This window comes from Podarcis cretensis (genome assembly GCF_951804945.1).
Source record: "Podarcis cretensis genome assembly, chromosome: 9".
Taxonomy (NCBI): Eukaryota; Metazoa; Chordata; class Lepidosauria; order Squamata; family Lacertidae; genus Podarcis; species Podarcis cretensis.
Window position 1 is genome coordinate 16,808,681 of NC_137178.1, and position 22,791 is coordinate 16,831,471.

At 44.9% G+C, this 22,791-nt stretch overlaps 1 protein-coding gene across 2 annotated transcripts in view; it reads right to left on the reverse strand.

The window, feature by feature from the left end:
- Window positions 1-22,791, reverse strand: part of FAM13A (family with sequence similarity 13 member A) — a 137,902-nt gene that overhangs the window by 89,855 nt on the left and 25,256 nt on the right. For both annotated transcript variants that reach the window (XM_079990757.1, XM_079990756.1), the window contains 2 exons: window positions 18,885-19,044; window positions 13,483-13,563 (listed from right to left, as the gene is read on the reverse strand). In XM_079990757.1, the coding sequence (XP_079846883.1) occupies window positions 13,483-13,563; window positions 18,885-19,044 (241 nt within the window). The remainder of the gene's footprint in view (window positions 1-13,482; window positions 13,564-18,884; window positions 19,045-22,791) is intronic.

The window sequence follows — 22,791 nt, forward strand, 5'->3', positions numbered from 1 at the left end:
CATTGTTGGCATTGTTATGCAGCGCACGATAAATCACGCAGGAGTGAACAGGTCTTTCGAGGGCAGAAGACAGCTCACATAAACACCATTGACTTCTGCTTCCCTTCATTGAAGCGAAAGGACTGGAAATTAGAAAGTTGGGGGCAGGGCACAGCACTCAACCATGGCGATCTTTTTCAGTCTGCCACCCTTCTTCAGAACGAGCCCAGTGCCACTGGATATGCAAATATTTCTCGTTAGTGTATTTATTTTAAATATTTGCATTCCGCCCCATGCCCAACAGATTCCTGGGTAAACAGCATAAAACACTAATGTATACAATAAAAGGAAATTATATGGGGCCACAGGTAAAAACATGCAGCAGATCAACGCTTCGCCCAAATTAAAATGCATGGCAAAAGAGAAATACCCACACCTGTTCTGGGGGGGGGGGAGGTGTAACAAACGTGGATGTATACCTCTTTCGAGAAGGCCTTCCATGACTTCCTGAATTCTGGAAGAAGCTCAGAAGATCAGGGATGAGAAACCTCAGGCTGGGGTGGATGAGGATGAGAGATGCAGTCTCTCAATCTGGCCCTCCAAACTCTCCACAGACCACACCCCTTCCCACCCCTGCTTTGCACTGTCCTTGAGCGTTTATCCCTGACTAGACTGTGTCCTTCAACTCTGATAATATAATCCTTGTCTGGATGTAGGATAAAAACATGAGTCTGTGTAGAAACAAGCCTACTGTAGCTGGGTAAATTTAATATTTGGTCCTCTGCCCACTTTTGTTTCTGATATCACTCACTGCTGGTGGGATGTGGCCCCAGGCAGATCACCTAGAAGGAAATGTGGCCCTCTGGCTGGAAAAGTTTTCCAACCCCTGAAGTAGATAGTCTAGTCCAGGGACAGGGAACAGATGTTGTTGAACTACAACTCCCATCATCCTTGATTATTGGCCATTGACTCAGATGAATGGGAGTCCAGCATCATCTGCAAGTTCACAGGTTCCTCTTAACCTACCCAACTGACCTGCCTTGAAATCTATCACTGCTTCTGGCTTAATTCTGGCTTAATTCTCATGATGGCATACCGCCGCCAGGGTTCTCATGGGTCTTCCATTTCCTACACATTCTCAACCGGCAGTGTGTATGGAGGTCTTGGGCTGCCCAGATGACAGGACCCCCTTCTTAGCTATGCTGATGTAGTCCAAATGAAAGCAGAGCAATACCTTTGGCATCAGCTTGGCTGCTGGAAGGTGCCACCCAAATGCCTTAGGGACTCTACTCCAGATTTACTCCTTAGCCTTTAGACAGCATCTTAAAAAGTAGAGACATCACCTTGCCAACAAAGGTCCGTATAGTTAAAGCTATGGTTTCCCCAGTAGCAATGTATGGAAGTGAGAGCTGGACCATAAAGAAGGCTGATCGCCGAAGAATTTATGCTTTTGAATTATGGTGCTGGAGGAGACTCTTGAGAGTCCCATGGACTGCAAGAAGATCAAACCACTCCATTCTTAAGGAAATCAGCCCTGAGTGCTCACTGGAAGGACAGATCGTGAAGCTGAGGCTCCAATACTTTGGCCACCTCAAGAGAAGAGAAGACTCTTTGGAAAAGACCCTGATGTTGGGAAAGATTGAGGGCACAAGGAGAAGGGGACGACAGAGGACAAGATGGTTGGACAGTGTTCTCAAAGCTACCAGCATGAGTTTGACCAAACTGTGGGAGGCAGTGGAAGATAGGAGTGCCTGGCGTGCTCTGGTCCACGGGGTCACGAAGAGTCGGACATGACTAAACGACTAAACAACAACAACTTTACTTCTCCTGAAGATATCTGGCAAGGCAATGGAGGTTTAGGATCAGTTTTCATTCTCTAAAAGGGCTCCCTTCCCAGCTTGATGAGCCCCATCTGCCCCTCATTTCCCTCTACAGCATGTGAAGTAATCACCTTCTTGACCCTTGGACCCACTATTGGCCTCATCCGCTCAATCCACCAGTCTGTCTTTGCATACAGAGGAAAAGCCAAGCTCAAAACTACTGGTGTAACTCATTGAACCACCTTTTGCCAAGTCTCCCTCCCTCACCGCCCTCGTCTCTCCAACCAGGAAAAATCAACGAATAACGTCATTGGAATGACTGCAATCCGAGCTTAAGCAAAGAATGGGAATTGTTACAAAATAAGGGGAATCATGAGGAAGATGAAATTCGAAGAATTAAAGAGATTAAATAATTGCTTTCTTTTCTGCAGAGCTTAGATGAAAGGAGAAAGCCATATATTTTGACAGTATGCTATTAAAGTATTTGGAAACAAAACAGTCACACAACTGTAGCCAGCATATTAAAACGCCTCCCCTTTATACATTGTAATAAAAGCTTAAAAGTATACAGGACTCATCTGAGAACATAAAAGGCGGCATTACACACACTATTTGACAGTAACCTTTATGCGATTTGCTCCATTACTGATAATGGCAGATTCATGTTTGCACAGGACTTTGGTAGTCAAATACTTTTGTGTGTGTTGCGCGGGAGTCCAGACTGACAGCCCATTCCACTTCTGTAAATCTGTCGCTCTCACCCTGTCCACTCCTACTCCCTGCTGGTTTCCAAAACGGCAACGATTAGTCAGGGTTTTGTTACTTGGCAAAAACCCTTGCCGTTTCTAAGCTGGTTTTACCTTACAGTATTTCTAAGAGCCCTCCTGGGAGCGCAAAAGGGGTTCCATGCTGTTAAAGTGCCGATTCTTATAATGTCCAAAGAGAAGAGTACAAAGGAAAAATCTCAATGTGACAGAGCCGCTTTGAGAGCAGTGCTTTTCAAGATATTTTGGTGCAGCCACTGTGCACATGCAAGGCACACATGTGCACACACCAGGACTACATACTGAAGACATGTGATGCACAAGCCTTGCTGAAGCCAAGCAGGTCTGGGGTCTGGTTTTAGAGCACAGGGCACACGGGTTCAGATATGGGAATATAATTTGACATTCTAAGATTTATGGCTTTACTTTTCACATTTTGCTTCAAAAAATTAAAATATCGGCAAAATTCCAGCCTTTATGGTTGTGAATTTAAACCTGAGGCAGTGTGGGCAATTCATGTTGAAATCTTGGGTGCCAGAGAGCAGGCAGGTTAAGATTTCTTGTGATCCTTGCCCTTCCTTACACTGCATAACATTGTACAAATGAGGCATAATTTATACTGGTATGATAACTAAACTGTTATTGGAGTGGATTTGAGATTCCACTGCCCCTCTCAGTCCTATTCACTGTTGCACAATATCAGCAGCAACCCTGAACTTCCATGTATCTCTTGCTGTGCTGGGAAAAATTATGAAAGACTCATCAGAAAAGCTGGAGATTGGCAGAGTCCATTTCCTTTACTAACACTGACTCTAGCCTAAACAAAAAGAAGCACGGTAGAAAGTGATAACCAAAGGTTTTTTTTATTACAGGCAATGAAGCTTACAGAAGAGTGTGTGTGTGCGCGCGTGTGTGTGTGTGCGCGTGCACACACCCCTACCTCAATCTCAGCAGGTCATCGAACGTTCACACATGAACAATTCTGGGACAGGTAGGGGTTTGTGTTCCTAAATATTATTGCCAGGCAATCTATTTCAAATACAAACAAGCAATCTTTAATGGTTAGCAATGGTAACCCTGATTTAAAAAATATATGTCTTTGGTTGCTTATCCATCATGGCCCTTCTCTAGGTTAATGGAAATGTTTTCTTCGTCTCTGTGTCATTTTAGCTAAATAGCTCAATGATGAGCAACTTCCAAGACAGCAAGAGCAAGTATAAAGGGGAACCTTGATAAGCGTGATTTACTTGTGCCCAAGGTCACGATCTCCCCCACAGGCATGTGTGCGCACTTTCGCACAAGCACATCCAAATGAGGCTGCCCTTTTGAAAGAAGGGAAATGCCTGTAATAGGAGAATTCTCATATCCAAGAAATGACTTAACTAGGACTGTGTGCCAGTTAAATAAATCTTGGTCAGTTCATTGGCCAACACTAAGCCAAATTAGGCTTAGTATAAGTGATCAAGCATGCTGGTGCAGTTAGAAAATTATGGCAGCTCAGCTGTTTCCAACTCCTGCTGCTGCCTTAACACCCAGAGCCAAGCCAATCCACAGACCCAGGCTTGCAGTTTTACTCACTACAGATAACCATTACCTGACACTAAGGTTTGGTTTTCCCCTGATCCTAGCTCAGCGTAGGGAACTTGGTGCCCTCTAGACTACCACTCAAAGGACGTGGGTGGCACTGTGGGTTAAACCACAGAGCCTAGGACTTGCCGATCAGAAGGTCGGCAGTTCGAATCCCCGCGACAGGGTGAGCTCCCGTTGCTCAGTCCCTGCTCCTGCCATCCTAGCAGTTCGAAAGCACGTCAAAGTGCAAGTAGATAAATAGGTACCGCTCTGGCGGGAAGGTAAACGGCGTTTCCGTGCGCTGCTCTGGTTCGCCAGAAGTGGCTTAGTCATGCTGGCCACATGACCTGGAAGCTGTACGCCGGCTCCCTCGGCCAATAAAGCGAGATGAGCGCTGCAGCCCCAGAGTCAGTCACGACTGGACCTAATGGTCAGGGCTTGCTTTACCTTTAGACTACCACTCATCACTGACTATTGGCCACACTCAATGGGAAGAATAGAAATTGCAATCTGCTAACAATGGAAGGCCACAGGTTCCTCACCCGTTTCAGCAGATGATGCCAGGAACTGAAACTGGGACCATGCAAAGCATGTGCTCTCCCAGAGCATTTATTGAGTAGTCATCATAGAATCATAGCATTGGAAAGGACCCTGGGGGTCATCAAGTCCAAGCCCCTGCAATGCATGAACCTCAACTAAAGCATCCATGACAGATGGCCATCCAACCTCTGCTTAAAAACCTCCAAGGAAGGAGAGTCCACAACATCCCAAGGGAGACTGTTCCACTGTTGAAACGCTCTGGCTGTTGAAATGTTCTTCCTGAAGTTTAGTCAGAATCTCCTTGTTTGTAACTTGAAGCCATTGGTTTGAGTCCTACTCTCTGGAGCAGCAGAAAACAAGCTTGTTTCTTCTTCCATGTAACAGCCCTTGAAGATATTTGAAGATGTCTATCATATCTCTCCTCTCAGTGTCCTTTTTTCAAGGCTAAACATACCCTGCTCCTTCAACCGTTCCTCATAAGGCTTGGTTTCCAGACCCCTAATCATCTTGTTCATTTTTCTCTGCTCTTGTTCACATCCTTCTAAAACTGTGGCACCCAGAACTGGGCGCAGTAGTCCAGGTGTGGTCTGACCAAGGCAGAATAGAGTGCTTATTTGCTTGCACAAAGCTTACACTGAGGCTAGATTACCTGTATTTTTCGCTCTATAACACGCACCAGACCATAACACGCACATAGCTTTTAGAGGAGGAAAACAAGAAAAAAAATATTCTAAACAAAATAGTGGATAAATGATTTTTGTGGTTCATGCTGTGGCCAGAGACATGTGATCTGACAGTGAGTTTGGAGTAGCCCAATGCAAAAATCCTGAGGATCCATGTGGATCCATGCTTTGTAACCATGGAGGAGGGAAGGAAGGGGAACCATGGATCCTCTGCTCAAGACTGCAGCAGATTCCCCCCCCCCCCCGGCCACCCGCAGGCATTCGCTCCATAACACGCACGGACATTTCCCCTTACTTTCTAGGAGGAAAAAAGTGAGTGTTATGGTGCAAAAAATACGGTATATCCAGTCTTTGCTGAGCGTTTGCTTGGGATTTTTTACAGGGTGGTTATATGATAATGAGCATCCATCCTTGAAAGATGTTTATACATCTTTCCATTTATTCACCCCACACTTTGCAATGCATTTCCCCTTCACTTCCCAAACCATAAAAAGTCCAATTTGGTCCACTTTAATTCTGCAAACCTAACATTCTGGCACCACAAAGCAGTGACAGTCTGGAGACCCCTTAGAAGAGACATTTGTTGTTCGGTCTTACATAAGATACAATGCCTATTTCTGGTGCTTTCCATCTGAAGTTGTACTCCTTTCAAAGATCTGCTGCCTAATTAAATTACAGGTAGCATATTGAGTTGATCAAAATGCGTTTCAACTCATCCATCAAAGAAACGATTGAACTCTAGTTTGCTGTTTTTAACGGCTCCAAGAATGGTCAATGAGGACAAACTCCTTACAGTTCATGCAGTGCATCACAACTTGGCAGTTACCGGTAAGTCCCTAAACATTTATGGCAAGTAGAATTGACATATGCTCACGTTGCATCATAAACTAAAACGCAACTCAGTGTGCATTTGTTGTTCTTAGACATGCAATGAGTCTGTTGTCACAATGAACCTTCACAGTAGAGTTCTCCAATCAAATGCTCTAAGTGCTTTGTGGGGTATTTTCAGCGTGCCTCCGCACTGCCTCCAAAAAGAGTCAAACAGAGGAAGCTGGAAGGTTCAAGGTCAAGGCCAAGATCTGGGGGGAAAGGTCAACTACCTTTTGCCCTGCTAAAAATCTTCTTCACAGTTCTGCCCTTGTGTGTAGCTAAGCAAACAATAGAAAACCTTTTCTACCACTGACAGTCTCCCTTCACTTCCTTCAGCATGACCCAATCAAATGGGCGAATTGCCTTCTACAGATTGCCCAAAGAAAGAAGTAAACATTCTCACTGAAAGAGGAAATGAACTATTTAGATAAACTAAAGAATGGCTACCTGGTGGATGGGTGTGTGTGTGTGTGTGTGTGTGTGTGTGTGTATTGGGTGTGGCAAGCTGCTTTTTGCCAATGCTGTGAAATCTCTAAGGCAGAAAGCCTGGCTATGCACCAGGGTTGCAAATGAACCAAAGGGCTAACTGCCCTTATAAGACCACAATCCCCAAATGGCATGTTGCATGCAAGAAAGCCAGAGTCACACCTCTCTGACTGCATACATGCCAAACATTTAAAACACATTGCTTTCCCCAAAGATTTGTAGATCTCACAGATCTACAAATTCCCAGCACCCTTAATAAACCAGTTTCCCAGGATTCTTTGGGTGAAGTCATGTACATTAAATTTATGGTGCATCTCTTCCAGGTGAATGCAGTGTCTTATTGTGCTCCCCACCCCATCCTGCCAACTCCCCGTTAAATCCCAGAGCTGCTACTGGGCACGAGGTGGGTAGCATAAAGATGCATCAATTTAGCCATTTTTCTCCAATGACAGTCCCTTTCATTACACGAGGCTGCCAAAAGGTCCAAAAAGCACTTTGAGACACGGGTCATCTGCCTTCTATAAAAAACCCCGGAACTAAACAGTGAATTTTACTCTGCTCTTGGGAGTATAAAATACACTTAAATTTGCTGAAACAACTGAAGGGAAACATGTACAAAGGGCAGATTATCTCCCCACATTTTAAAAAAATATATAAAAGAAGCCACTGGTCCTGATGTTTCCAAGGAAACAGGATATATGAAAAAAACCTTTCCCCGAAAGGTCTGGTGGAAGGGTGGAAAAGCCTGAGTGTAATAACTTGCCAATCTTCTCCTATTCACAACTATTCTTCTTAGCAAGGTCTCAACAGAGGGCTCTGGTTCCTTTCAACTCTGGGACCTCCTTTGTGCATGGTAAGTCTCTGTGCATTCCCACATTTCGCCGGGTTCTTCTATACGGCACAATAAAAGCTGCTTGAGTTCCAGAGTTACACACACGGATGGGGGAAGTGATGAATAACCAGCGGATTGTTTCTATATCTGACAATCAGACCCGAGTTGACTCAGGTTTCATGTACTGGGAAATGTTAAGTCTCTTGCTCAACTCAGATGACTGGAAAAGTGGAGAAATGGGACTTTGTCACTCCTTCCAGCATTCTAAAAACGGTTTCCTGAGAATGGCATTAATCCATAGAATTAAACTGGCACGTAGCTTGTGTAGAGAAATGGGTGTTGCTGAATGAACTTGGTCAAGGAGGTCAACCTTCCAGGATTTTTGGTCAGATTACAAAACGAAACGTAAACTTGGTTTATACATAAAACCAGGGGCAGCCTAAGTGGTACCCTCCAGATATTGTTGGACTTCAACTCCCAACATCCTAGATCATTGGGCCTGCAGGCCAGGGAAGATGGAGTCCAACAAAATCTGGAGGGCACCATGTTACTTATCCTAGCGAGGCATAATAATAATAATAATAATAATAATAATAATAATAATAGTTTCTTCCCGGTTCAGAAAACCGGGCTCAGGGAGGCTAACAACAAATTTAAAACACTTAATTGATGCAACAAATACAGCATAAAATACAGTACAAAACGTGAATAACCATAAATTCAGAATTCAAAAATCAATTTAGTGGAAAAAAACATCCAATAAATATTAGATGATCACCAGGGCTAGATGGCTAAATTAGTCCTATTTTGGCCAGCAAGGAGACCAGGGGAGAATTAGCTATGGGATCCCAGAGTGGGTAATCTTCATAAAAAGTGGAGAGGGCCATCCAATGAATGTTGGGAGGTTCAAGACATGCAGTAGAATGTACTTTTTCACACTATGAGAATCGCCATCACATGATGGTGTGATGGGCAATTAGTCGCTGGCTTAAAAGGGGAAATACGGACTGATTTGTGGAGGACAAGGCTGTCAACACCTATTAGTCATGGTGCCTTCTTCCTACTTCCCCTGCCAGAGGCAATACAGTGGTACCCTGGTTCTCAAACACCTTGGTACTCAACGCCTTGGTTCTCAAACTCCAAAAACCTGGAAGTGTTCCAGTTTTCGAACGTTTTTCGGAAGCCAAACGTCCAATGCGGTTGTCGGCTATTGTTTCTGGGGCACCTGCACCAATCAGAAGCTGTGTCTTGGTTTTCAAACACTTCGGAACAAAATAAGTTTGAGAATCAAGGTACCACTGTATTTGGCGCTTTTGTTTTTGAGGCTTTTGGGGTTAATTTATTTTTGTGACTGTGTGGAACCCAGTTCAGCTACTGATTGATTGAGTGAGTGACTGCGGAAATGGATAAAAGCCTCCCATTGAAACAATAACTATCCTCAGTGCAGGTAAGGGGAAAAAATGTAATTTTTATTTTTATCATCTACAATAAGGTAAAGGTAAAGGTACCCCTGCCCATACGGGCCAGTCTTGACAGACTCTGGGGTTGTGCGCCCATCTCACTTAAGAGGCCAGGGGCCAGCGCTGTCCAGAGACACTTCCAGGTCACGTGGCCAGCGTGACATCGCTGCTCTGGCCAGAGCCAGAGCCAGAGCCGCACACGGAAACGCCGTTTACCTTCCCGCTGGTAAGCGGTCCCTATTTATCTACTTGCACCCGGAGGTGCTTTCGAACTGCTAGGTTGGCAGGCGCTGGGACCGAGCAGCGGGAGCGCACCCCGCCGCAGGGATTCGAACCGCCGACCTTTCGATCGGCAAGCCCTAGGCGCTGAGGCTTTAACCCACAGCGCCACCTGCGTCCCATCATCTACAATACTGTCTTATTTATTTTATAGTACGGTACATTGATTATTGCTTTCTTTTTATGGATCAATGGTCTTGTTAGATAATAAAATTGCTATTTTAGGGGTTGTTTTCAAAAGTCTGGAATGGATTGATCCATTTTGCATTACTTTCTATGGAAAAGCACACCTTGGTTTTGGAACGCTTTGGTTTTGGAACGCACTTCTGGAATGGATTAAGTTTGTGAATCAAGATACCACTTTATACCAGTGGCTGAGAATCACATGTGGGGAAGAGTGTTGCTGCGTTCGTGTCTTGCTTTCAGGCTTCCCATAGCCATCCAGTTGGTGTCTGTGAGAACAGGATGCTAGATTAGGTGGGCCTTTGGCCTGATCCAGCAGGGCTCTTTTTACATTATGTTCTTATGCAAAATCACGTCAAGATGCATAAGAAAAGGCATTGAACACTGATGTGGAATGAAGGAAAGAACCAGACAATATACCCAATGAGAAGCGAGATGGCACAGCCATTGTGGTTCTCCTGCAGGTGCAAACTGGGCTGCTGGCCAATTTAACAAATGGTTAAAACATCACTGCTACAAGCACACGGTGAACCTGTCAATCCCCAGTCTGCAAAGGGTGCATCAACAATATTTCAAGGCTGGCTCACTTTCCCGGATCAGCTCTTGAGCCGTCAATACAAACATTAGAGGCAGACACTCTCTTCAGTCTGAGACGGTAAAAGCATAGCTTGCTTTAATATGCAAGTTCACCAGGTCCAAGGATCTATATGTAGCAGATCCCCCTTTCAGCAGGCCCGCCCTTATACATTCGTGTGTCGAGGTATCAAGTGCCCCTGGGAACAGGCACCAAAGATAGCATAAATACAACTCTATGAGTACATAACTTGCGAGTACTTGAGCTCCGGGTGCACTGCAGTGGGCGGGGTGATAAGGCACCAGAGTCAAAACTGAACCAATATCCAAAACAAACATTGATATATGGCAGGGGAATGGCTAAATATCTCCTGTCAATTTGCCAAAGAGCTGGGCATACGTGCTGGAACAGGCCAAGTGTGGAGTACAGCTGGGGTCATATCTAAGGAACCTTCGTTGTTTATCTGGTTCTTCCAAAATAAGTGCCTGATTTATCTACTGACTGAAAAGCAATCCTTAATTAGAGCACGCCCCAGTTATGGAAGAAAGCAAAGCTCTCTTGGAGAACATTTGCTGTGGAGGGCAAGGACACCACAAACAAGACAATGGTGCCTCTCAAAAGCAGCAATAACTCTCTGCTGAACAACAGTCCACATTTTAAACCAGTTGGTGAGGTTGGGAGGGAGACATATCTGGCAACCCAACATATCAAAAAATGTTTACTTTCAAAAGCTCTGCACAATTTGCAGAGAAGTTGAGGGATTCAGGCCGCCTGTGAGTTTCTGTGCCCTAAGTGTCGAAAATTTGCACAGCTGATCAAGCGTCGCTTGTGCCAGATATTCTGTGCAAACTCCCCCTTCAAACAAAACACACCTTAAGCCTGCATTTAAATTTAGGGCTCTGGCTTATGTCTCAGAGATGAACTCCACGTGATGCTTTGCCTCGCACACATTTCCCCTGTGTATTTTATGCTTTTACAATACACAGCCACAAAGGTCACAAGGGAAGCCTGGAGTATGGGGGAGAGGGGTTTTTTAACACCTTTCCTCTGGGGAGGGGTATTTGTTGCAGCTTGAATTTTCTGTTTTTCCTCTATACACTATCTTTCCCCCCATGATATGGGGAACAACTGGAAGGCTTTTTTTCTTTTTCTTTTTGCAGGAAAACCACTGCAGGGAAATGGTTAAGACGTCCTTCCACCCCAGTTAATCTTCCACTGCGAAACATCAGAGGAAAATTGACATATGATTAAGCATCACATGGAGGTGGGAAAAACGTGTCTGAGCTGGACCACAGCCAGCCTGCAGATGGGAGGCCACATGACTGAATGTGTCCGGCAAATAATATTCCACACTGCATTTCCCCATCATGGTCCATAATGCAACAAAAGTCTGATTTTGGGGGGGAAGCAGATCTGATGCGCAAGAGCTCCAAATCAGCTTTAATGACGCTACCTGAATTTGTTGCGATCCCATCTGAAAATAGTGACAGTCTGGAAATACCCAATGCCTTTAAAAGTTGCGAATGCAGAAGAAACGCCCGCAAATTTCAGGTTCATCATCTTCTCAGTTTTCATTTTTTAAAAACAATTCAAGTTCCTCCTAGTCCTTGTGATATCCGAGACAATTACTGCTAAGTAAGATGAATTATAAAAAATCTGGCTTGATTCACATTGTTTATACAAATCATAGAATTCAGGTTCCCTTGGATATTATTTTATTTTCAGACACAAGACTAGGCATAGTCTTGGTTACGGCGTAGCATTTCAGAATGCTGAGCAGCTGTGCTATGTTGACTGTTCTCTCCCTTTGGCTAGGGCTTAGCTGTAGCTCGCCAGGCTGAATCCTGGCCCGAAATCTCTCAGGTTCCGAGTTCAAGACCCGCCACAAGTCCAAGCCCTGACAACCAGCGTTTGAAATTCGCCAGGCGCATTTTGCACCTGGGCGCTGTGGGCTAAACCACAGAGCCTAGGACTTGCCAATCAGGTCAGCGGTTTGAATCCCCGCAAAGGGGTGAGCTCCTGCCAACCTAGCAGTTCGAAAGCACGTCAAAGTGCAAGTAGATAAATAGGTACCACTCCGGCGGGAAGGTAAATGGCGTTTCTGTGTGCTGTTCTGGTTTGCCAGAAGTGGCTTAGTCATGCTGGCCATATGACCCGGAAGCTGTATGCCGGCTCCCTCGGCCTATAGAGCGCGATGAGCACCACAACCCCAGAGTCGGTCACGACTGGACCTAATGGTCAGGGGTCCCTTTACCTTTACCTATCAACCACTTGCGAATAAGTGAGATTGCCCAGGGTGTCAGGATAGCACCTGACGTCTCCACCATTTGGAGGTGCATGCCTGGGGATCCTTGGATTTTTACTGTTTTCACACAATAGCAACACATCCTGTGGAATTCTATGCATTGTATTTTATCTGCACAATCAGAATGAATTTCAGGAACCAAAACATGACTTCCGAGCCATCTGGCCCCAAAATGGCAACAAGGCATTCTGTTTTGGTGACTGTAACCCTGGTTTAAGGAGTCATATGGTGCCCAGCTTATATGTCTGAGTTTCTAACACTACTGACAACAGCCCATTCCAGAGGCTCTCAATCCCATGAGGGGAGAGAATAGGGCTATGCTTATTGGCCCAACCCCCTCCATCGTGGTCCAATCAGCCCTGCCCCAACATCTTCCATAAGCTCTGATTGGAATTCTGCTGCAAGGAGGCTGTTCTACCCTCCACACAATTTAGCATCCTTCCCAGTGCAGATGTTCAGTCCCAGCACATGGAAGGCTGGGCAGCTAGGAATGTGACAGAAGGGGCAGGGCCATGAAAGGTACCCCATTCTCCTTCTTGACACAATGGAGGGAAGGGCTGTAGCTTAGTTGCAGGGCACCTGCTTTGCATGCAGAAGGTCACGGGTTTGATCCCCAGCATCTCCAGGTAGGGCTGGGAAATACTGCTGTCCGAAATTCTGGAGAGATGCTGCCAGTCAGAGAAGACAATACTGGGCTAAATGGACCACTGGTCCAACTCAATACAGTGGTACCTCGGGTTACAGACACTTCAGGTTACAGACTCTGCTTACCCAAGAAATAGTACCTCGGGTTAATAACTTTGCTTTAGGATGAGAACAGAAATTGTATAGTGGCGGCGCAGCGGCAGCAGCAGGAGGCCCCATTAGCTAAAGTGGTGCTTCAGGTTAAGAACAGTCTCAGGTTAAGAACGGACCTCCGGAATGAATTAAGTTCTTAACCCGAGGTACCACTGTATAAAACAGAAAAACCTCAATAGGGCTAGTGCCACTAGTCCCAGAGGCCCCAATCGCCTTGGAATTAGTTCAAAAGCACAGCTCCCAATCCTGAAAGATGGAAACAAGCATAAAGAAGAAATGCAGATCAAAGCAAATGCAGCAACAGGAAAGTATGATGGCGAACACACCAATTTTTCTGTACCTTGTGCCTTGGACTCAGCTTTGGCAGTTCTCTGTCAACACTTGTCCGAATGAGTGACGGTGTCTGCTTGCAGCCAGCCTCCTAGAATGAGACATTACACGCAGTTAACAAAAAAAGGGGGGGTGTCAGTGGGGGGGGGGGGAGTGTGAAATTAGGAACGGCATGCTATTTCTAAGCATGGCTTTGTTCATACAATCTGAAAAACAACTTTGTTTTGTATCACATGTTTTGAATCTAAGTGCTTACATCTTCTCTTTTATGTTATCATTTTTTAAAAAATAAATAAACCTGGATTTGCTAAAAGTGCAAGCGTAACGAAAGGGGGGGGGTGCTAAAAAAAGAAAATCAAAAAGTGTATTGTTCTATTCTTTCTGCCTTGGTTCAGACCACACCTGGAGTACTGTGTCCAGTTCTGGGCACCACAATTTAAGAAGGATGTGGACAAGCTGGAATGTGTGCTGAGAAGGGCAACCAAGATGACCAAGGGTCTAGAAACTAAGCCTTATGAGGAACGATTGAGGGAGTTGTGTATGTTTAGCCTGGAAAAGAGGGAGATGGAGAGGAGATATGACAGCCATCTTCAAATATCTGTCAAATGGTGGCCTTTTTTCTCCTGCTCTGGAGGCTAGGGCCTGAACCATGGGTTCAAGTTACAAGAAAGGAGATTCCGACATCAGGAAGAACTTTCAGACAGCAAGAGCTGTTTGACAGTGGAACAGACTCCCATGAGAAGTGGTGGACTCCTTCCTTGGAGGTTTTTAAGCAGAGGTCGGATGGCCATCTATTCTGGATGCCTTAGTTGAGAATCCTGTATTGGACTAGATGACCCTTGAGGTCCCTTACAACTCTCCAATTCTATGATTCCATGGAAGGGCAAAAGTACAAAGGTGCAGCGCAGGTCCAAAGTGATAATTACCTCATCCAAAGATTCCCTTTGCAAATAATAAAGATTTATAAAAATGAAAGTATTCTCAAGTTGTGAACTCCATAATTTTTGAGACTATGGTTTCTATATAGTCTTAAAAGAGTCAGATATTTGCACATACTGTTGACACTGAGTGATTGTGTACCTCAATAGTTGTATGAGAAATAAAATCATGCCATTACATTGAAAAAACAGCCATTCGGACTCTACTTTTAATTTATGAGATATCTTCCATAGACTGTCGCACCACATTGCTGGGAGCGAAGTTATGAAGCTAAGAGCTCAAAGGACTGAAAAACAAAAACACATAAGCAGAGCCAAACCAAGGTTTGTTTTCTAGACAGTGGTACCTCGGGTTAAGAACGTAATTCGTTCTGGAGGTCTGTTCTTAACCTGAAACTGTTCTTAACCTGAAGCACCACTTTAGCTAAGGGGCCTCCTGCTGCTGTTGCGCTGCCGCTGCACGATTTCTGTTCTCATCCTGAAGCAAAGTTCTTAACCCGAGGTAATATTTTTGGATTAGCGGAGTCCATAACCTGAAGTGTATGTAACCTGAAGCCTATGTAACCCGAGGTACCACTGTACATGTAGAAGCTCAGGCTACAGTGGAACCTCAGTTGTCGAATGCTTCAGAAGTCGAATGTTTCAGTTTTTGAACACCGACAACCCGGAAGTGAATGCTTCCGTTTTCGAACGCGCCTCAGAAGTCGAACGCCTTCTGAAGCGCATTTCTCCATTTCTCCAACGGATTTTGCCAACAGGCAATTGCGCCTCGGTTGTCGAATGTTTTGGAAGTCAAACGGTCTTCCGGAACAGATTACATTCAACAACTGAGGTTCCACTGCATAGTTCTAACCTATGGTTAAGTCTTAGCCACTTCACAGCTTGGGCAGTGATGTTAGAACTGAGCAGGAGTATCAAAGTAAACTCTGTTGACTCATACAGACAGAGAAAGATATTATGCACTTGTTGTGGGAAGGGCTATTTAAAGATTCGTCATCCTTTGAAAGAGATGCCCAAGTGATGACTCTGGTTGACTCATGCACAATAGATGTGGCAGACGATTCCGCCCCTTCCCTGGCAGCTAAAAAGGATATCAAAGGTAAAGGACGAAGACGTTGGTAAACTTTCACCTGCAAGGGATTGGACAGCTCTCCCCATCACTCCTTATTTAACAATGTTTTGTTGTCTTATCCTATTTCCACCCCAGTGATCCCTTGGTAAAAATACCCATCTGCTCCATGAAGTATAAACAGATACAGGCCCTATGGGAAGAAAATGTTCTTTTGGAGAGGAAACAGTAATCAAGGAAAACAATTAAGAGCCTTCACATGCTTTTCTTCCAAGTATACTGGCCACATTTATGGCTTTACTGCTGGCATGAACTCTGGTATAGTAGAGGATAATTACTTTACATTGACAGTGCAACAGCAGAGGTGCTTGACACAAAGAGTGGGTTACAGGATCACAGAGTTAAGGAAGTTACCCTAGAGATCATGCAGTTCAATTCCCTGCTCAGTTGTCAGGGCTGGAGCCAGACGCAGGTCAGCATGCAAGAAGCAGAGTTTGTTGGTGTGGTTAACCCTTTGTTCAAGGAAACGGCAACACTTCCCAGCAGGCCTTGCCCCTATAGGTAAAAAAAGTAAAGGACCCCTGGACAGTTAAGTCCAGTCAAAGGCGACTATGCGGTTGCGGCGCTCATCTTGCTTTCAGGCCAAGAGAGCCAGCGTTTGTCCGCTTTCCTGATCATGTAGCCAGCATGACTAAACCACATCTGGCACAACAGGACACTGTGACGAGTGCCAGAGTGCACAGATATGCCGTTTACCTTCCCGCCACAGTGGTACCTATTTATCTACTTGCACTGGTATGCTCTCGTACTGCTAGGTTGGCAGGAGCTGGGACAGAGCAATGGGAGCTCACCCCCTTGCGGGGATTTGAACCGCCGACCTTCTGATTGGCAAGCCCAAGATACTCAGTGGTTTAGACCACAGTGCCACCCGTGTCCCTATAGGGACACCCCCATACAGCAGTTGCCAGGCCTGAGGGTTCCCCCTCCCTCTGCACTGCTCTAAGACTCCACCTCTGGATGTTGCCCAAGCAGTCTCAAACTACACCTGTGCACCTTTGAATGTGCGTTCTTCAGAGAACAGGGATAGGGGAGTTTGTTGCAGCAGGAGAGGGAGACGCCCAGAATTTTTCAGCCGTCTCTTGACTCCTCCTCCTCTGCATCAGACTCTGAGTCTGAACTGCTCCTTGCCACCGGCTCTTCCCGCTCACTAAACCCTGTTGTCCCTTCAGTATCAAGCCCCTTCTCCCTCTGTCCTCTCCTCAGTGTCCCACCACCAATCGCCTGGCTCTGAGACTTCCTCCTCTGGGGTTTGTTCCCCGGCTGGTGCTTCCCACCATTCCTCTTCATCCAGCCAGTCCCCGACACCAGTGCAAAATTTACAGTGGAGGCCTGCCTGGCAGATGTTCATCCAACCTCTGCTTAAATGCTTCCAGAGGAGAAGCCACCCCCCCCCCGGCAGTCTGTTCAACTGCTGAACGCTTAGAGGAGCATCTCCAAATACAGGGATGAGGCACCTGTGAGACTCCAGCTGCCCTCTCCCCAAGCCAGCATGGCCAGCAGTCATAGATAACAAGGGAAGGCCACAGGTCCCCCATCTCTCTCAAAACTTTTCAGCTCAGTATGAATGTTACAGAGTTTCATTCAGAAATAAGCAGTCAGTAAGTATTAGCATTTTGCTGAAATAGCACCACACCCAAGCCAGTATTTAAAAGGTAAAGGGACCCCTGACCGTTAGGTCCACTCGCTGATGACTCTGGGGTTGCGGCACTCATCTCGTTTTATTGGCCAAGGGAGTCGGCGTACAACTTCCAGGTCATGTGGCCAGCATGACTAAGCCGCTTCTGGCGAACCAGAGCAGCGCACGGAAACGCCGTTTACCTTCCCGCCAGAGCAGTACCTATTTATCTACTTGCACTTTGACGTGCTTTTGAACTGCTACATGGGCAGGAGCTGAGACCGTACAACGGGAGCTCACTCCGTCGCGGGGATTCAAACCACCGACCTTCCGATCAGCAAGCCCTAGGCTCTGTGGTTTAGACCACAGTGCCACCCACGTCCCTAAGCCAGTATTTAGAGAGTGTTAAAGGAGAAAAGGAATTTAACATTGTATGAAAATCTTAAGATGCCTAAAGCGAAAGGCTTCGAGAGTCTTGCAAGCTCAAGGAGGAGACGCAGAGTTCCAGGGGTTGTGAGCTGGGATGGCAAAGGTCACAGAAGCGGTAATCTTCTCCTATCGGGTTTTCCCGGTTAACGGGGCTGGGGCTTGCTGCCAAAGGACAGCATTGTGTTACAGGATGTAATGACAGCTGGCAGCAAAAGGTCTAAACAGTATGTCTCGAAGGATTGGAAGAGAACAGGTATGATGAAAATTTAACAAGATCCATTATACACACTCTGGCTTTGGCGTTCTCAACAGACAACTGAAGCATATTAAAATCAAAACTACAGTATTAAAACTGGGGGTGGGGAAATCTAAACCACATGTCACACTTTGAGCACAACATTCCTTTTCCTAATGGAAAAAAAACTACCACGGGACACCGCTATCTTTTACCTCCAGGCTGCTTTCCTGCTCAGAATTTCACCTGTTTGCTTTTCTTCCCACAGAGGGGGAAACTATACAGAGACTATACTGAGGGGAGAGACTCCATCAGGCAAGGCCTCTTTCCACCTGTCTTGCTCGACCCTCGGCTTCTCAATGTGCATTGTATTGTTTTATGTACTGTGGCTTGCAGTTGTTTTATTGATTATAGTTTAGATATTATTGTAACTGTTGAGTGGATTTCTGTTTAACTTTTCTGTGTTGATATTGTTATTTTATACTATTCTAATGATTGTTGAATGTTACTTTTTTGATGGAGGCTGCCTATTTTAAGGTTGTGTTTTATTGTCACATTTTTGCATTGCATTAGATTGTTGTGAGATGTACATTTTTTGTTTCTTCAGCTTGTAAACCGCCTTGAGTATTGTAAGATAGAAAGGCGGTATACAAATTAAAAATGATGATGATGATGATTGGTATTATTTTCTCCTTGCAAGGAGAAAAGAAGGCGGAGCCAAGAGGTGGGTAACGTGAGTGGGTAAATGTCTCTAGCAGGTATGGGGTTGAGGCCCTCCTCTCCACTGCTCACCCTTCCACTGTTGACCATAGCCTCCCCCATGGCAACATTTGGATGAATCCAAACCACAGTGGAGGAAAGTTACCTGCAGCCTGGACCAAAGTCATGGAACTTGGAGGTGGAGAGAGGATGAACAGCCTCCCATCAAAAGAGAAACTCCCACAGAACTCATGGCAAACTTTACCATGTCACCTGCCAGGGTACTACTTTGATACCGTGTGCAATTACTTGACCCCCCCCCAAAAAGGAGAGAGGGGTGCAAAACAATCTTAATACAGGCACTCACTTTCACTAGTATAATTTTTGCTAGATCTTCACATGGGCGCTTTTCGTTCTCCTTTCTCGCGTGTTCCCATTCGAACAAGGCGGTATAGTTCTCCAGCATCTGGGCCATGATTCTGTTGCAGATTTCCTGCTCCTTCATCCCTTCAAATCCAGAAGACACGCTGCAAAAACACGAAACAAGGTTGGGGACATTATAAATAAATGTGACGTGTCAAATGGCTTGTAATGAGATAGCTGAATGCCAGCCAAATTGGGCACCAGGAAGAACATCGCCATGGGGTAGTCGTGGTGAACTTGTGGCTATCCAGGGGTTATTGAATGACAAACCCCAGCAGCCCCAGCCAGCATGGCAAATGGCCAGGGACGATGCCAGCTGTAGTCTGGCAAAATCTGGACCGTCACAATAAGGGTTGGTCTGATGTAACTTCTTGAACCTAGTATGAAAGGAGAGAGAGAGAAACAGGAGGTTCAGGGAGATTTCGAGACACAGCCCAAACACGATGGGTTAGATCAGTGTTTCTCAACCTGTGGGTCCTCAGATGTTGTTGGACTACAACTCCCATCATTACTAGCCAGCATGACCAGTGGTCAGGGATGATGGATGTTGTAGTCCAACAACATCTGAGGACCCACAGGTTGAGAACCGCTGAAGCTGCACCAAGCTGCTGCCAGACTACAACTCCAACCATCCTTGCCCATTGGCTGGGCCTGCTGGAAGTTGTCCCTCAATAACATCTGGAGGGCACCAAACTGGGGAAGGCAAGGTTAGATCTTATTTTACACTTTATTTTGTAAATATTGCATACAAACTGGGTTGGATCCAGAAGCAGCCCCTAAGCAGGAGACTCCCTTCGGCTGAAAAAGAGAGCCTTTTTTTTTTATGATTTCCCGTTCTCTGCAGTTCCCAGCTGGAGTCCTACAACACAGAACCGTACGTAGAGTGGGAAGGGTCTAAAGCAGCCTTTCTCAAACTGTGGGTCCCCAGATGTTTTTGGACTACAACTCCCATCATCCCTCGCTAGCAAGACCAGTGGTCAAGGATGATGGGAATTGTAGTCCAAAAACAGCTGGAGGCCCAAGGTTGGGGAACACTGGTCTAGAGGGCCATCTAGTCCAACCCCCTTCAATGCAGGAATATCAACTAAAGCATCCATGACAGATGGCCATTCGACCTCTGTTTAAAAACCTTGAAGGAATGGATGAAATTTAAAGACTATTTAGCTAAATATGTTAAGATAATTTAAATAGAAATACTTGCAAGTATCAGATTGGCTTAGGATTTAAATATGTGATGTTATAGAATAATTTATCTAAAGTTAAAATGAAAAGCAAGAAAGATGTTAATTGATTAAGTGAATTTTATGAGAAATGAGTTTTGGAAAACTTTTACAATGATATACATAGAAACTCAGCTAGGGGAATTTGAGGAAGTCACCAAAAAATGTTAACAAAAGTGGAATTATGACAGTTAGGATTTATGTTTGTTTGTTTGTTTTTTGATGTTTGTTATAAAATTTGGAAAATCAATACAAAAAATTTGGGGGGGAAAACAAAAAACCTTGAAGGAAGGAGAGTCCACCACATTCCGAGGGAGTCTGCTCCACTGTCAAATAGCTCTTACTTTAAGAAAGTTCTTCCTGCTGCTTCGTCAGAATCTCTTTTCTTGTCACTTGAATTCAATGATTTGGGTCCTACTCTCCAGAGCAGGAGAAAACAAGCTTGCTCCATTCTCCATGTGGCTATCATCTCTCCTCTCGGTCTCCTCTTTTCCAGGTTATAGACCTGCAGGCTCTTCCTCCCTGCCCTACACAATGGTCTTCTAGAACCTTCCTCGCCTCAACCTAAGCTGGTCATCGTTCTCCATGAACTGCAACTGATCCAAATGGGACAGGATAGCCCAGAGGAGGCCTTGTTAGTGCTGTGCTACAATTCTCCAAAGCTTGAGAAATGATGCTTCAATCAGCAATGCATTTTTAAAATGGCTCGGCAAGGCATAAGCGTCTCAGTCCTCATGAGAGCCAATTATTTCCCACCCTTCTAAAAGCCAGTTCTCCAGGGGTATTGTGCGTTTGCCAGCCAAACAGCAGTAATATAGTGGCTAAGTACTTTTGGTAACATAGGAAGAGTGCCAACAGAACAGTAAAAAATGCTTGTAAAGAAACAAAAGTACAGAATACCTTAAAAGTCCCTTAGGGATCAATCTGGAGCTATAATTAGAGAGAAGCGGATCCCTGTCACTTTTAATTTAAAAAATGCACTATGGCTGAGCCTTCTATTTACTCTTCAGTGGCATCTTCACAAATATCAAATGAGACAGCTGAGTTATGAAGTTGAAGGGCATTGCTCTGAACCTGAAACAACAACTTTTCCTGTTCCTCTGTTGTGAATGAAGTGAAGGAATGAGATGAGAAGTGAGCCTAAGGGATGTTCCTAATCTCAGAAGCAAAATCCAGACATTGTGGCAAACTGTAGTTCAGGGAAACTGAACTACGGCTTGTCGTTACGTCCAATTGGACAAACCACGATTGGGAAACGGCTGGCTGAAAACATGCTTTGGGGTGAGTTTTCAGAATGCTAGCCTTACGATTTGGTGAGGTTTGAATTGATGCATGAATTTGAATTTGTAGACCTCACCAATTTTTTTGCAATTTTTTCCAGCTGGACTTACCCATTTTATCTGCTACCATTTATAACGCTTGTTAATTTGGTATAAGTCGTTCATCATCTACACCTGCTGTACGTCACCCTGAAATCTGATCTGATGAGATGGTGGTATAGCAATGTTTACAATAAATGCCTCTACAAATGCTGGGCCGCCACCAACACATTTGAATAAACAGGGCCACCTTAGCTCCATAACATGTTTGCTAACTTTATGCTACGGGGAAAAAAAATCTCTCAACTCATTTTAGATCACAGCAGAAGCAGAGTTGAGCTTTCCCAGCTAAGATCAGCTGCCAGAACCCTTGCTATCTCTTAATCTCCATTTTAAAAATGATTAACCTTTTGTAGATTTTGACTCCCTGCAGCTCTTGTTGCTTTAAAAAAACCCCATCTGGAACTCATTTGTATTTTCATAATGACCTTTTCTATTACATGACCTTGGACTTCTCTTTAGATTTTATAATGGCCTTGTTATTCTCCTTATCGTTTACCCAGTACTTTGGAAGCTCGATTCAGTCCATTAGACCAAACCATGGCTAAGAAAAATGACACCTGATTTGAATGTGACTGACTGGCAAAGCTGAATCAGAAACCATGGACTGAAGGATTGCAAAATGGATTACGCTAACTATGGTTTCTGTGATATCTGAATGTACAAACCATAGAGAAAGCTGCTGGTCACCTAGACTGCTGAGCAAGACAGAAGAAGAAAACAGATCAGCAGCACTAAGCCATAGTTTGCCTGCGTGTTTGGATGCTCCAGCCATGGTCTGGATTCTCAACTATGGTTGGTGCAATGTCTGAATTGGGTTGAAAAGATTCAGAGCACCATACTACACATGTATTCTCATAAGTAAGTACTACAGAATTTAATTGGGGTTACTCCTAGGTAAATGTGTACAGGATTACAGCATTAAATTGAATTTCCTTGAGTTCTATCTCAGGAAGTAACAGGAGTGAGTCAGAGACTAATCAGATAATTTAGGTGTATGGGGGATGGGAGAATGGTACTAGCCCAGCCTGACTCCCTTCTCTCTTGTCTGATGCCATGCTGAAAACTGATTTTACAAACTTCCTTTGTTTGCAGACATCACTTGAAAAAATGTCCAAACCCACTGGGCGGGGGGCATGGAATTGGTTCCATGGTCCTTTGATTCCCAGACCATCTGTTCAATTACATTTTCCAACCAGATTCTGTCTAGCAATCCTCTTCCAATGACTTAGAGGTTTCTTGCTATCTGCAT